Consider the following 16,038-nt stretch of genomic DNA (forward strand, 5'->3'; position numbering starts at 1 on the left):
GACGCAAACCAATTTTAAAACTGAGAACCTTACACACGTTCCCGGTAATTTTAGAAAGAATGACTGAAGGACCGCACTATGTCTAGCTTGCAATTTGCAGAAATATGCAGAAATCCAGAGAGAAAAAAACTGGTTACAAGGGCGCAATATTCCCCAGCTATCTATGGATATTCCCATCAACCTGCTGCCATAAAGGAAATATAGAAACTACCCCAACGGCTCGAATGCTTTTATTTTAAATGTTCTTTGTAACAATTTAGTCTTTCAAGAGAGACACTAATTGTCATGAGGGAAGGAGCTGGTGGAAGCAGAAGAATGAGACCTTTGTATGGCCTGAGATGGCAGTCACTGGTGAAAACACATGAAGGCTTCAAGAGTCAGGCAACACTAGGCAGTGATGGATTAGAGGCTAGGTACAGTCAAATCGAGGCATTGATTTTGAAAAATGCCTCACCCCCCCCCCCCCTTTTCTGATAAGTAATAGATAAGAAACATCAATTGTTTAAGACCAAAATGTCTCTCCAAGGAGAAAATAAATAAATAAAAATCAGGCAATGGATTTTTTTTGGCCCCCGGCCATCTCTTCCTTCCTATGAACGAGCCGCGCGCACATGTTGATTTTGACGGTAGAAGGGAGCTAAATTTTTCTGATGAATGGCTCCAAAATACCTGCATAGACATATGCACAAAATTCTGCTACCACTAGATGGAGCTAAGTGCTTACTGGTTAAATATTGCTTGGCATAATGCAGCAAGCTCCCTCTAGTGGTGGCTGCAGGCAACAAGGATTTTATTTTCTAATTCTAGGTTTAGGCAGGAGATTTGCAGCTACTGAATGAATAACGGAATGTGTCTAAAGGCATTCCGTTATAGAATTGCGTTATGGTCCGTGGTAACGGAATCCATAACGCAATTCACCTTTTACCAGTAAACGAATCGCAAACTGAATTTCCTAACCGGAAATTCGCTCATCTCTAGTCATCAATATCAGATCGGCGGGGGTCTGACTGCCAGAACCCCCGCCAATCAACTGTTTGAAGGGGTTGCAGCTCTCATGCCAGTGCTGCCTCCTCTTAAATAATTATCAGTGAAGCGGAATTACTGCTTGTTCAATTCAATTGAATGCGCGGCCACGACAATCTGATATTTTTCCCCCAATCCTTTTTTTTTTTTTCTAGTTCCATCCCATTTAGAATTTTTCTTACAGCTTCCAATTACATCGTAGCGAATAGTAAATGGTGCCATTAGAAAGTACAATTTGTTTCACATAGAACAAGCTCTCGTACGTCTATGTGAATGGAAAAAGAAAAATGTCACGGCTCTAAGGAAACAGGGATTAAAAAATGAAAAAAAAGCAGAAAATCACTGTGTTGGGAAAGGATTACATTTTATTGAACAAAAAGATAGGGCAGTTGGACATTAACATGCCTCATCCCTAGATTTCCCCACAATTGCCACTGAGGGAAGAGCCCGGGGTCCCCAAACACATTAGACGGTCAACTGGTTCCACTGGCAGGTATGGACAACCTACATCTACTTTTACACTTGCGTTGTTGTTTTCCAGTATTGAGATCCATTTAGTCCCCATACATTCTGAATGGAAAGAGATCCGTACAGGATGCATCAGGACGTCTTCCGTTCCAGCAGCATTCCGTTTTGTGTCCGGTCATAAAAACGGGAAAAAACAGATCCGGCACTAAACACAATGTAAGTCAATGGTGACAGATCCGTTTTTTTTTTTTTTTTTTTTGGGAGCCTAAAAACCGTATCCATCACCCATTGACTATTAATGTATTTAGTGACTGATCCGTTTTTTTCTGTCTTGCTTTCACACAACCGCATCCTAACGGAACGGATGAGATCCTGATGTGCAAAATCAAGACGGATCTGTTTACTTCCGGTATTGAGATCCTCTGCTGGATCTCAATAGCGGAATTAACAACACAAGTGTGAAAGCAGCCTAATATGTGTGGCCAGCTCAGGCTTTTACCCATGGCAACCTTTGGGGCACATATTAGGCCCCCAGCTTCAATAGTAACCCATTGGTACCCCCATAATGACATCACAGTGCGCCGATCACATCACAGTGCGCCGATGACATCACAGAGCGCCGATGACATCACAGAGCGCCGATGGGCTGACAGTGGGAGCTCTCTCTGTAAAACACCTTAGATGGCGAGATCAATATTCACCATGGCATCTAAACCGTCAGGCCCGACGCTATCCGGGCAGAAGGAACGCCATATACTGATCGAGAATCAGCGCCACGTTCTACAACACACATTAATGTGATGGAAAAAAGTGGCTGGGGCTTCAAAGTAACACTAAGTGCGCCTCCATCTTCATTGCCACCTTTTGACTTTGAAAGGTGACAGAAAACCGCCCTAGGTCCAACCTGCATTACTGTGCTGGCATAGAAACTATAGATGAACCCAGCACACGCTGCACAGAGGAGAAATACTGCAGCATCATTGATTAGTACCCCCAAGTATGACCCTGTGAGCACCCCTCCTAATTGCTTTGTATGAGGACCCCTTTAATAGTGCCCATACTACTTATAAATGGGTTCTCCTAGATACAATTCCTAATAATAACTGACATTAGAGACCTTGAGGACATTATATATATATATATATATATATATATATATATATATATACCTTTTATTTATTCTATACGTATTAACTGGTCTGGTTGTCCGCTAGCGCCGCCCTACAGGAGAACTGCGTGTAATGCTATGTAAAATGACATGACGGGTTTGCTTCTCATAGGGAGGCCGCGCAGACACAGGCGCTAGTACCACAGCAGCCAGCGCTGCCCACTCCGCCGCCTCTTACCTCCACGCTGCACGGAGCGGAGTGCTCCGAGCGCAGGCATCCCGAGACTCACGTCTGCTCACAGGTTGTCACGTGATCCGCCACCAAACTTTCCTATTGGCTGATGCTTACTGGCGGAAGCCGCGTTCTTACTCCATAGACAGACCTGGGAGAAGGGAATGACGGAGCGCGCAAGAGTCAAACTACCACAAAACGCAAAGCGGCAAAGTAGTAGAGAAGAGAGTGGTTTGTAGTCTGTATGATCTTAGTGCAGGGGGTAGGCAACCTCCTGCACTCCAGCTGTTGTGAAAAGACAACTCCCAGCGTGCATACTTGCTCTGCTCTTCTAAGAACTTTCATAGAAATGAATGGAGCATGCTGGGAATTGTCGTTTCTGGAGTGCCAAAGGTTGCTGATCTCCCTGTCTTAGTGGGTTGAATACTAGGAACTATTGATATTGTCCTAGCTGACTTCCTATAGATCTCGTGATAGAAGATGGAGCAGAGCTGCAGTATAAAGTATAGAGGAGGTAAAAAAGCACCAGTACATCACTTCACAACAAAGCTAGAATACCCAGCACAGCTGCTAGTAAGGTTATGGCATGCAGGTGTATGGAGTAATGCAAACAGTGAAGTCCCCTTTAAGCAGCTGATTGGTAGCGGTGCCGAAAGCCAGACCCCACTCTTCTGATATCCATGGACTGTCCTCAGGATATGCTTAAAATAATGTCATTCTGGAAATCCTTTTCAAAAGGGTTTTCTAAGATTTACTTGATCACAACTCCTTCGTATGCTACTCCTTATATTTTATGCAGCACCGCTGCTGTCAGTTTAAAAAAAAAATAATGATCTTAGAAAACCTTATGCAAATACATTTTCTGTTTTTCTTTTAGCAGTAGAAACACAGCAGAATAACCGCAGGCATTTTTATTTTATTTTTTCTCAAAATGTGTTTGCCCACTAGCACCTCAGGTCCTTTTACACGTCTGCATCACTGGGTCAATTATTGGGGATGAGGGATTGCAGAAATAGTTGTTGCCAGTATAAAAGACGGACTGCTCGGTCACCAGGCGATTGTATCTCTCCGCTGGCACTCAGAATCAGCAGATCATCCTGTTTAAAACAGAAATGCTGATTCTCTACGGGGACGCGTGACTGCAGTACTCTATATGTCACAGATATTACCCACGTGTTAGGGCGGGTTCACATCACCGTTATGGATTCCATCATTGTCTTCTGTTACAACATGGTTATAAGGGAAAATAACGGAATCCATAAGACGGAAATCAAAACGGAAGCCTTTAAGAGGCATTCCGTTTTGATCCTTCATAATACAAGTCTATGGGCAGCATAACGGATCCGTCCCGGTTTCCATTACGCCGGAGTCCAGTCCTGCATAACGGAAACCAGAATGGAGGAGGAGCAGCAGCGGACATATTCCCAAGTGGTCAAACCATCACCGATCAGACACCTATATTTCGTGGGACAACCCCTTTAAGGCTGGTTCCAAAACATACAGCGGCATTGAAATAATTGAGACTGTGCTGCAGCGCCTCGCACACTAGGTAACTGGGAGGGCTGCTGTGCAAGGGAATCCAGCGCTAAACCAGCACTTCAACCCCTTCATCTTCAGGATTGGTGATTCAGGATTAAAAAGTATTCAAACCCCTTGAACTTTTCAAAGTTTTTTTTTTTTTTTTTTCATGTTACACCACCAAACTTAAAGTGTATTTTATTGGGATGTTATGTTGTGTAGACCAATAAAAAGTAGCAAGTATGTTTAAAGTAATAAGAAAATGATACATGGTTTTCAAAATGTTTAATAAACACAAATCTGGAAAGTGTGGTGTGCATTTGTATTCAGCCCCTCTGAGTCAGTACTCTGTAGGATCTACCCACGCCAAGGTGTCTGAGAACACCTTGGCGCAGGTAGGCAGGCACGGATGTGTTTTGATCAAAATATATTGGCTGAGAGTCTCAGATTTTATCATATCAGATTGAGGGCTTAGTCCTTATATGTTTGCATCTATTGTGGTAGTGCATTATTTTCAGTGATTTTTTCTTAATAAATGTTGCCATGTACATCCGGATATTCAGTTATCATATTGTGCAGGATGTTTTGTATCTTTTTCGCAGATCCCTACTATCCAAAATGTAGCATAAAACTAGACGAGACTGGCAGACATGTTGAACGCTTTTCTTACACCACCTCTTTGCTGCCTGACTTTACACCAATATTGTGAGCCAAAATAGTAGTGCATTTCATTAACCCCTTAACACAAAACGCCGTGCATGTACGGCGGGGGATGCATTCTGCCGTACATGCACGGCGGGCACCGGAGCAGTGCACGCCTGATCACTGCAGGGATTCGGCAGTCCCTGGTAGCCAGGCCCCTGCTATGTCCGCGACATAGAAGTGGTTTGCGGCGGGTGAGGGAGCGTATCGAGTCCCCGCGCTGCTGTGGCGGGAACTCGATGTGTCAGAAGGCAGCCCGATGCCGTGCAGAGGCTGCCCAATGCCTTGCACGGCATCGTGACCTGCCTTCTACGGGTCTCAGGCCCGGTCTCCTAGGCAACCTGTTAGTGTATTACTCTGTGTCATACACTAACAGGCAATGCATTACAATACAGATGTATTGTAATGCATTGCAGAGGGGATCAGACCCCCAAAAGTTGAAGTCCCAGAGTGGGACAGAAATAAAGTAAATTGTGTTTTCAATAAAAAACAAAAAAAACACAAAAAAAACAAAAAACACCCCTTTCCACTGATTTTAATTAAAAAAATAGAAACAAAAAGAAACTACACACATTAGGTATCGCCACGTCCGTAACGACCGGCTCTATAAATATATCACATGATCCATCCTGTCCGATAAACACCATAAAAAATAAAAAAAACGGTGTAAAAAAAAAAATCCATTTTTGTCACCTTACATCACAAAGTGCAACACCAAACGATCAAAAAGGCATATGCCCCCAAAAATAGTACCAATCTAACAGTCACCTCATCCAACAAAAAGAGCCCCTACATAGGACAATCGCCCAAAAAAATATAAAAGTATGGCTCTCAGACTATGGAGACACTAAAACATGATTTTTTTTTTGTTTCAAAAATGATTTTTTTTGTTTAAAAAATGATTTGTTTTTAAATGTAAAAAAAAAAATTATATATATATTTATAAAAAAGTATATATATTAGGTATCGCCACGTCCGTAACAACCTGCTCTATAAAATACCACATGACATAACCCCTCAGGTGAACACTGTAAAAAAAAAAAAAAGTGTGTCACAAAAGCAATTTGTTTGTCACCTTACATTACAAAGTGTAATATAAAGCGATCAAAAAGTCATATGCACCCCAAAATTGTACCAAACAGTCATCTCATCCCGCAAAAATGATACTCTACCTAAGAAAATCACCCAAAAATATTAAAAATAAAAATAAGTATACATATTAGGTATCACCGCGTCTGTAACGACCTGCTCTATAAAACTATCACTGATTTAACCCCTCAGGTGAACACCGTAAAAATAAAAAAATTCTAATAAAAATTGTATAAAAAAGCTATTTTGTCACTTTACATCACAAAAAGCGTAATAGCAAGTGATCAAACAGTCATACGCACCCCAAAATAGTACCAGTTATCTCCTACTGAAAAAAAATGAGCTCCTACATAAGACAGTCACCCAAAAAAATAAAAAAAAACTATGGCTTTCAGAATATGGAGACGCTAAAAAAAATATTTTTTTTTAAAAATGCTTCATTATGTAAAACTGAAATTTGGTATTCTCGTGTTGTTACAACCTGCTCTATAAAAATAGCTCATGCTCTAACTTGTCAGATGAACGTTGTAAATAAAAAAATTAAAAAAAACAGTGCCAAAACAGCTATTTTTTGTTACCTTGCCTCACAAAAAGTGTAATATAGAGCGACAAAAATATCTGTACCCTAAAATAGTACCAACAAAACTGCCACCTTATCCCGTAGTTTCCAAAAGGGGGTCACTTTTTTGTAGTTTCTACTCTAGGGGTGCAACAGGGGGTCTTCAAATGTGACATTGTAAGTTGAATATCTTGAGGGGTGTAGTTTCTCAAATGGGGTAACTTTTTTGGAGTTTCTATTCTAGGGGCGCATCAGGGGGGCTTCAAATGGGACATGGTGTCAAAAAACCAGTCCATCAAAATCTGCCCTCCAAAAACCATATGGCGTTCCTTTCCTTCTGCGCCCTGCTGTGTGGCCATGCAGCAGTTTTTGACCACATATGGGGTGTGTTTCTGTAAACTACAGAATCAGGGCAATAAATATTGAGTTTAGTTTGGCTGTTAATCCTTGCTTTGTTAGCGGGGAAAAATATGATTAAAATAGAAAATCTGCCAAAAAAGTGAAATTCTGAAATTTCATCTCCATTTTCCATTAATTCTTGTGGAACACCTAAAGTGTACAAACTAAGAAGACAGGTTGGCATTAGCAGGAGCTGCTCAAACCCACATGCAGTTGTGCATATATATAGGGGAGCAAATCCTGCACTTGTGGCCCGTTGCTAATGGCAATCCCCAGCAAAATGCATACAATGGAGGATGCCCGCGGCGAACCACAAGTACCACAATAGACATCCTACACAAGGTAACAAGTGTGGATGTGATAATTAATATAACAATATAACAAAACAATAACAAACATAGGTGCACTCTGCAGTCTCACTAATTCTCAAACTGATTTTAAAATTGAGAGATTAGTCAACATGTCCTACGGTGTAGAACATGTCTAAGCCCGGACACCACGACAAGGTTTCTCAAGTAGCCCGGGACCCTACACTCTCCTACCTGAGCCATATGGGCGATACCAGGAGCCAGTGGGCAAATTACAGGAGCATAAGGCCGACTCGCAAACAACTCACCAGTTACCTCCAGCATGTGGCCATGCTTGCAATGGGAGGAGGGAGGAGTCTGTGAGTCCCACTCAAGACTTGCTGATATAGCCCAGGCTATATAGCCCTAAAGTGTTAACGTTTGTAAAATCAGTTTTTAATACCTTGAGGGGTGTAGTTTCTAAAATGTGGTCATTTTTGGGTGGTTTCTATTATGTAAGCCTCACAAAGTGACTTCAGACCTGAACTGGTCCTTAAAAAATGGGTTTGGGAAGTTTTCGGAAAAAATTTCAAGATTTGCTTCTAAACTTCTAAGCCTTCTATCGTCCCCAAAAATAAAAATGGCATTCACAAAATGATCCATACATGAAGTAGACATATGGGGAATGTAAAGTAATAACTATTATATGAGGTATCACTATCTGTTTTAAAAGCAGAGAAATAGAAATTTGCAAAGTTGCGAATTTTTCCAAATTTTTGGTAAATTTGGTATTTTTTTTATAAATACAAATGAAATTTAGATTCAGTTCATATCATGAAGTACAGTCGTGGCCAAAAGTTTTGAGAATTACAAAAATATTGGAAAATGGAAGAGTTGCTTAAGTTTTTATAATAGCAATTTGCATATACTCCAGAATGTTATGAAGAGTGATCAGATGAATTGCATAGTCCTTCTTTGCCATGAAAATTAACTTAATCCCAAAAAAACCTTTCCACTGCATTTCATTGCTGTCATTAAAGGACCTGCTGAGATCATTTCAGTAATCGTCTTGTTAACTCAGGTGAGAATGTTGACGAGCACAAGGCTGGAGATCATTATGTCAGGCTGATTGGGTTAAAATGGCAGACTTGACATGTTAAAAGGAGGGTGATGCTTGAAATCATTGTTCTTCCATTGTTAACCATGGTGACCTGCAAAGAAACGCGTGCAGCCATCATTGCGTTGCATAAAAATGGCTTCACAGGCAAGGATATTGTGGCTACTAAGATTGCACCTCAATCAACAATTTATAGGATCATCAAGAACTTCAAGGAAAGAGGTTCAATTCTTGTTAAGAAGGCTTCAGGGCGTCCAAGAAAGTCCAGCAAGCGCCAGGATCGTCTCCTAAAGAGGATTCAGCAGCGGGATCGGAGTGCCACCAGTGCAGAGCTTGCTCAGGAATGGCAGCAGGCAGGTGTGAGCGCATCTGCACGCACAGTGAGGCAAAGACTTTTGGAAGATGGCCTGGTGTCAAGAAGGGCAGCAAAGAAGCCACTTCTCTCCAAAAAAAACATCAGGGGCAGATTGATCTTCTGCAGAAAGTATGGTGAATGGACTGCTGAGGACTGGGGCAAAGTCATATTCTCTGAAGAAGCCTCTTTGCGATTGTTTGGGGCATCTGGAAAAAGGCTTGTCCGGAGAAGAAAAGGTGAGCGCTACCATCAGTCCTGTGTCATGCCAACAGTAAAGCATCCTGAGACCATTCATGTGTGGGGTTGCTTCTCATCCAAGGGAGTGGGCTCACTCACAATTTTGCCCAAAAACACAGCCATGAATAAAGAATGGTACCAAAACACCCTCAACAGCAACTTCTTCCAACAATCCAACAACAGTTTGGTGAAGAACAATGCATTTTCCAGCACGATGGAGCACCGTGCCATAAGGCAAAAGTGATAACTAAGTGGCTCGGGGACCAAAACGTTGACATTTTGGGTCCATGGCCTGGAAACTCCCCAGATCTTAATCCCATTGAGAACTTGTGGTCAATCCTCAAGAGGCGGGTGGACAAACAAAAACCCACTAATTCTGACAAACTCCAAGAAGTGATTATGAAAGAATGGGTTGCTATCAGTCAGGAATTGGCCCAGTAGTACATTGAGAGCATGCCCAGTCGAATTGCAGAGGTCCTGAAAAAGAAGGGCCAACACTGCAAATACTGACTCTTTGCATAAATGTCATGTAATTGTCGATAAAAGCCTTTGAAACGTATGAAGTGCGTGTAATTATATTTCACTACATCACAGAAACAACTGAAACAAAGATCTAAAAGCAGTTTAGCAGAAAACTTTGTGAAAACTAATATTTGTGTCATTCTCAAAACTTTTGGCCAAGACTGTACAATATGTGACGAGAAAATAATCTCAGAATGGCTTGGATAAGTAAAAGAGTTTTAAAGTTATCACCACATAAAGTGACACGTCAGATTTGGAAAAATCAGTCTGGTCCTTAAGTTCAAAAATGACCCGGTCCTTAAGGGGTTAACAAACACCAGAGCATTTTAGGACTCCACTTGCCTGTTGATTGAGCCGCAAAGTGTCTAGATCACGTAATTAATTTGGTGCTCTTTGCTTTATAAACCCGTCCAATATTTGTCTTCTCCATACATGCTGGTATATAAATGAATGGTACAAAACAACATTTCACTATTACTATTTTTATTTTATTTTTTTATTGTAAGTGTCACTGGATAACTACATAAGAACCTAGCTGAATATGAAAACAAAGAGCTCAAATGCACAAAAATCAAAAGTATGTATGTGATATGCCTGGGGCAGAGGTTGGACTATGTACATATTTCAGATGAATTGATGAGCAGAGAAAAGTTTTACAGCCGACCACATGTATTGTGCCTACACAGACCTGTTACACCTTAGTATATACTACTACAGGTGCCTGGTTTCAAGAGGTTGTCCCATCTGGACATTTTTGGTGTATCCACAGGATATGCCATAAATGTCCAACAGAAGCAAAGTCCCAGAGGTGGGCCCCGCACCCATCTTGCGTACAGGGTCCCGTCTGCCTCTGCTGGGAATGGAGAGTTGGCTACACATGCAGAGCTCTCTCTATTCACTTCTATGAGACTTCAGAGAATATCTGGGCTGGGGCACTTGCCTATTTTCAGAAGTCACTTACAAGTAAAAGACAAAATGTTGCGCATGCGCAGCCACCTCTCTACAGTGCAAGATGGTTCCCCACTGTGGAGATAGGTGTGGGTCATCCCAGATGTGGAACCCACACCTATTAGACATTTAATGTCCAGGCGGCACAACCCTTTAAGATTCTGCCAATGAAATGTACGAAAGTGCTGCCTCAGGGAACGGCATTAATGCAATACAGATCAGCGCTAGAGCTGAAATTTTAAGTCCAGAGGTTATAAGTTCTAGAAACATATCAATGTGGACTTTATTCAGAACTGGCAACACTGTAAACGGCTGAAGGTTTGATACATGTACAACATTTTAGAACTTCCTTAATAACTCTTAAGTGCCTTATGCTTGGGCAAGTCTTTCCACTGTCCTCCTGTAGTCGGACACGAGCTCCTGGTAACTCTCCTCTAGCTGCTCGTGTTGTGTCTTCAGATCTATTTGATTCATCTGGTTGGTAAGCTCCTCAGGGTTTAAACATCGCCTCATCTTGGCCATCTCCCTCTGGTTTTTCTACAAATTGAAGATAAACTCAGATCAGACCGAAAATCAATTTCTATCACAGCAATTAAAACCTATCACACTAGCAAACGTTTAACAAGCTAACAGGCTAAATGTCAGTATCGAATCAAACAGGGCATTGAAGTATTGATATTTTGATAAGAAGGAATCAAGGTATAGGGCGAGCACTCAACACTTGGACCAGATAGATAGTAATACAATAAAATTTATTAAATGACAATGGTATAACACGTGTACATATACCTTAAATCTACAATTGAAATATAAAAACAAGATTAAAATAACAGTACAAATCCTAAATAATATAACCACAGTTCAGGATAATAATATCAGACCCTAATGTAAACCACGTGAAAATAATGTGTATTTGGATTGCAACACTTTGGTATCCAGGGTACACAGGAAATGTATGGTGCTGCGAGTTGTGGGGATAAATCCGATGGTAATGGTGTCCAATATTAGAACAGCTGACTCTGCAGCTCCTACTCCTGTGAATAGGCGTATCTCACTGTCCTGGGTTGCAAGTAATACATGATACACATTCACCTTGCTGGATCAAAATGACATACCCGTCCCATAGGTTTCCCAGATGGAATTGTTCTACCTCCGTTGGTATGGCTCGTCGGTGTCTCCACGGACGTAAGCGGGAGGTGAGCGGGAGGTGAGCGGGAGATGGGCACAAGGTGAACGGCGTGGGACGCTGTCGGCGTCTAGTTCCTGGCTCCTGTGAATTGCTGGTCTCAGATCTCGCGAGATTCCAAGCGTAGTCTGTCTCCGGGCAGTGAAGAGCGGTAGTTGATAAGTAATCAGCTCTCTGTCCTGGATATCAGGCTTCTTTAGTTAAGCTTCTCTGCATGGCCATGCATAAGTTGCGGAGATATTGCTTTCACAGGTGTGGGCCGCACACCTGTGAAAGCAATATCTCCGCAACTTATGCATGGCCATGCAGAGAAGCTTAACTAAAGAAGCCTGATATCCAGGACAGAGAGCTGATTACTTATCAACTACCGCTCTTCACTGCCCGGAGACAGACTACGCTTGGAATCTCGCGAGATCTGAGACCAGCAATTCACAGGAGCCAGGAACTAGACGCCGACAGCGTCCCACGCCGTTCACCTTGTGCCCATCTCCCGCTCACCTCCCGCTTACGTCCGTGGAGACACCGACGAGCCATACCAACGGAGGTAGAACAATTCCATCTGGGAAACCTATGGGACGGGTATGTCATTTTGATCCAGCAAGGTGAATGTGTATCATGTATTACTTGCAACCCAGGACAGTGAGATACGCCTATTCACAGGAGTAGGAGCTGCAGAGTCAGCTGTTCTAATATTGGACACCATTACCATCGGATTTATCCCCACAACTCGCAGCACCATACATTTCCTGTGTACCCTGGATACCAAAGTGTTGCAATCCAAATACACATTATTTTCACGTGGTTTACATTAGGGTCTGATATTATTATCCTGAACTGTGGTTATATTATTTAGGATTTGTACTGTTATTTTAATCTTGTTTTTATATTTCAATTGTAGATTTAAGGTATATGTACACGTGTTATACCATTGTCATTTAATAAATTTTATTGTATTACTATCTATCTGGTCCAAGTGTTGAGTGCTCGCCCTATACCTTGATTCCTTTTTGCCACTTACCACTAGAGGAGGGGTGATCCTCTATATTGGGCTAGAAGCACCTTTTATCCAGAACCCCGTCTGGAGTGAGCCACCTGCCTTGAGTATTGATATTTTGATGCCTGGTGCAACACTAGTGCAGAATTGTGCCCAGATGCAGCTTCACACTGCCCTCCCTGCCACCTGCTTCTAGGAGCTGGCAGGGGGAACCTATCAAAAGGAGGAGGTGAGAAGAGCAGTGTGAAGCTAAATCTCAGAGGTACACACAGACTCTACAATGTGACATTTAGGACAGCAGATCTATGTCACTGATCTATCACTAGCTTCCTTTAGAAAAGAGCAAGTCTAGTGTGAGGAGACGACTCTTCTTCTGTCTCTGAAGAGCCAGAGGCATAACAGGAAATCGCATCAGAAAAGGAGATGTCAAAATGGCAGACGACCCATAAAAGTCCCTTAAAGAGGACCTTTCACTAGTTTAAAAACTAAAAACTAACTATATCAGTGGGCAGAGCCGCGCCCAGGGGTCCCCCTGCACTTACTAGTATGTCTGGAGAGACTGGAGCCTATACCGGGCGAACGGAGCGGCGCCCAGACATACTAGTAAGTGCAGGGGGACTCCTGGGCGCCGCTCTGCCCACTGATATAGTTAGTTTTTAAACTAGTGAAAGGTCCTCTTTAAACAGGCAGACACAAAGTATACACAAGAGCCTTTTTATATTGTATTGTGCAGCATAGGCTATTAACAAACAAGCTAAAATGTTGGAGTGCTTCTTTAAGAATCGAAGCAATGACAAGTGCCTAAAGAACAATTTCCTGAATTATAAAGTTTTCTTTTAACGTGTTATTGAGACTCTGGACTATATCATCTCAGTCAATGGCTCAGGACCTACAGTAAGGCTATGGCTACATGACGACATTTTTTGTAATGATAGTCAATGGTGTCGCGCTTGGATTTTTGTGCAACTGTCAGGTTGCAGTTACAGCATATCGCAAGGCTACACCATTGATTATCATTACAAAAATTGTTGTGCAACATACACATCGCAATGTAGTTGTGCCCTTTTGTCGCGCAACTTATTGTTGTGTAGCTGTATCCTAAAGGTTTGCAATCGTCATACTACCAAACATTAAAAGCACTAACTACTGGTGCAGCAGAAATTACTATCACATGTCAGTAATTTGAGGACACAAACTGCAGAAATACCTTATACGGGCCAACAAGTCTCTTTTTGACTTCTAGTCTGTAAGCTCGGGATTTCTCAGGATCACTCATGTCAGTTGCACGGAGCCGAAGGATTTCATAAATGCGTCTTGCATGTTGCTAATAATTAAAACAAAATCAACATGAATGTTTCTTATTTTGCCTTTAGCAGTGAGAAAAATGCAAATCATTAGAAAGACTAATACTTTTATTTTAAAAAATGACATAGGGTTGAGGGTTGTTATATATGCCATAGGGTCCTACCAGGTGTACATGCACCCAGTATAAGTAGCCCCCTGAAATCACAATAGGTGGGAAGTAAGGCTACTTTCACACTAGCGGCACGAACCTCCGGCAGGCTGTTCCGTCGGGTGAACAGCCTGTCGGATCTGTCCTGCCGCTAGTGACCGTGTGCCCCCGGACTGCCGCTGTCTCCATTGACTATAATGGGGGCAGGGGCACGGCGAGAGGCGGGTATCTGCCGGAATAAAAACTACGACATGTCCGACATTTATTCCGGCAGCCTCTCGCCGTGCCTCCGCACCGCCACCATTAAAGTCAATGGAGACGGAGCGGCAGTCCGGGGGCACACGGTCACTAGCGGCAGGACGGATCCGACAGGCTGTTCACCCGACGGAACAGCCTGCTGGAAGTCTGTGCCGTTCGTGTGAAAGTAGCCTAATACGCCCCATCAAAGCAGGTTTAGTATAGCTAGACTATGAAAGCCATGGACTGTACAGCCCATGTAAGGCAATGTAAAACACGCCTCTGTATAAAGTATATTTTCAGTGTATTCCTTACATTTATACTGGAGCCGAAAGTTCATTCCTTTCCCACTACTGTTCATTTCATGAAAGACCAGATTCCCATGAAAACCAGATAATCATATAGAATAGTGTATGCAGTGTTCTTGGAAGTGAAAATGAAAAACATGTCGTGATCTTAGGAATTTGTCGGAGTCAACAGCATATTGATGTAAAGGGTGATACGGTGTACAGTAAGTCATCGCAGCCGGCGCTCGTGTTAAACTAACCTTATTTATCTTGAGTTTCTGCTGAGCCTCTGTCACCATCTCTTGACTGAACCCTTCAAGAAGTTTCTCAGGAGAAAAGCATGGCAGATTTTGGCAAAGTTTAGCGAGAACGAAATCTCGGAGCCTGACAAAGTTCTCAGATGGATCTTCAGCTAAAAGAAGGCAGAGGATGACAGTTTTAGTTTTTCCCCCCCCCTCAATAAAAATATACTATATACGTCTGCCAATATACAACTATATATATATAGAATACATTGACACTTGGCAGAAAAGTCCACCAAAAATTTGCAAGTGAATTTCTCTGCAAATCCATGGCAATTCTGCAGCAAAATCTGTTCAAATCTCATCCACTATGCTGCTACTGGAGCGACCACCACGGGGTACGGGGCCTCCGTTCTTGTGATCGGTGGGGTCCCAGTGGTAGGACCTGCACTAATCTAATAGCTATCCCCTCTTATGTGGATAGGGGATAACTTTATATAATCCGAATACCCCTTTAAGGGCCGATCCACAAAACCATGTTTGGCCCAAAAAACACGGTCTATGTGTTGGCTACCTCTCCCAGGTCGATCGTACAATAGAGCCGTGATCAGATATGAACTGACTGCATCATAAAACACTTTGATGATGTCAATTCAGGTCAGTAGAGCTGTGCTCGGTCCGGGAGAAGCGTCCAAATACATGGAGCGCGTTTTCCGGGTCGACCACGGTCATGCGAATTAGCCCTAAAAGGAGTCTATCAACAGTTTGTACTATGCTAAACTGCTGGAAGCAGGGGAGTGCAGCACAGACATACCCTTTGTGAAGCTTTTAACATCAGGAGTAGTGGGAATATGAGCTTTTATTCTGCTAGATTTTGCTCCCTAGGTGCAATGGAGGAGGGGCTTCATTGTGAAGTGCGCTCTACATTAAGCTTCTTCACAGCCCCTCCCATCTGCTTTGAACGACAGCTATAGCACCCAACCAGGATACCACTACACCTGTCACTCAGAGCAGAAGGGAAGAGCTTTAAAGCAGCTCAATGCAGGGAACATGTCACAGAAGCTCCACTTCCAGT

At 42.5% G+C, this 16,038-nt stretch overlaps 2 protein-coding genes across 2 annotated transcripts in view; both read right to left on the reverse strand.

The window, feature by feature from the left end:
* METAP1D (methionyl aminopeptidase type 1D, mitochondrial) overlaps positions 1-2,920 on the reverse strand; it is a 169,503-nt gene extending 166,583 nt beyond the window's left edge. The window contains exon 1 of the mRNA XM_040441220.1: positions 2,838-2,920. Coding sequence (XP_040297154.1) covers positions 2,838-2,877 — 40 coding nt within the window. The 5' untranslated portion in view covers positions 2,878-2,920. The remainder of the gene's footprint in view (positions 1-2,837) is intronic.
* Positions 2,921-10,086: 7,166 nt separating this feature from the next.
* The window catches only part of HAT1 (histone acetyltransferase 1), a 47,876-nt gene continuing 41,924 nt past the window's right edge, over positions 10,087-16,038 (reverse strand). Inside the window, exons 9-11 of the mRNA XM_040440625.1 lie at positions 14,982-15,133; positions 13,952-14,068; positions 10,087-11,101 (exon numbers count right to left, since the gene is read on the reverse strand). Coding sequence (XP_040296559.1) covers positions 10,934-11,101; positions 13,952-14,068; positions 14,982-15,133 — 437 coding nt within the window. The 3' untranslated portion in view covers positions 10,087-10,933. The remainder of the gene's footprint in view (positions 11,102-13,951; positions 14,069-14,981; positions 15,134-16,038) is intronic.

The sequence above is a fragment of the Bufo bufo genome, chromosome 7 (assembly GCF_905171765.1).
Source record: "Bufo bufo chromosome 7, aBufBuf1.1, whole genome shotgun sequence".
NCBI lineage: Eukaryota > Metazoa > Chordata > Amphibia > Anura > Bufonidae > Bufo > Bufo bufo.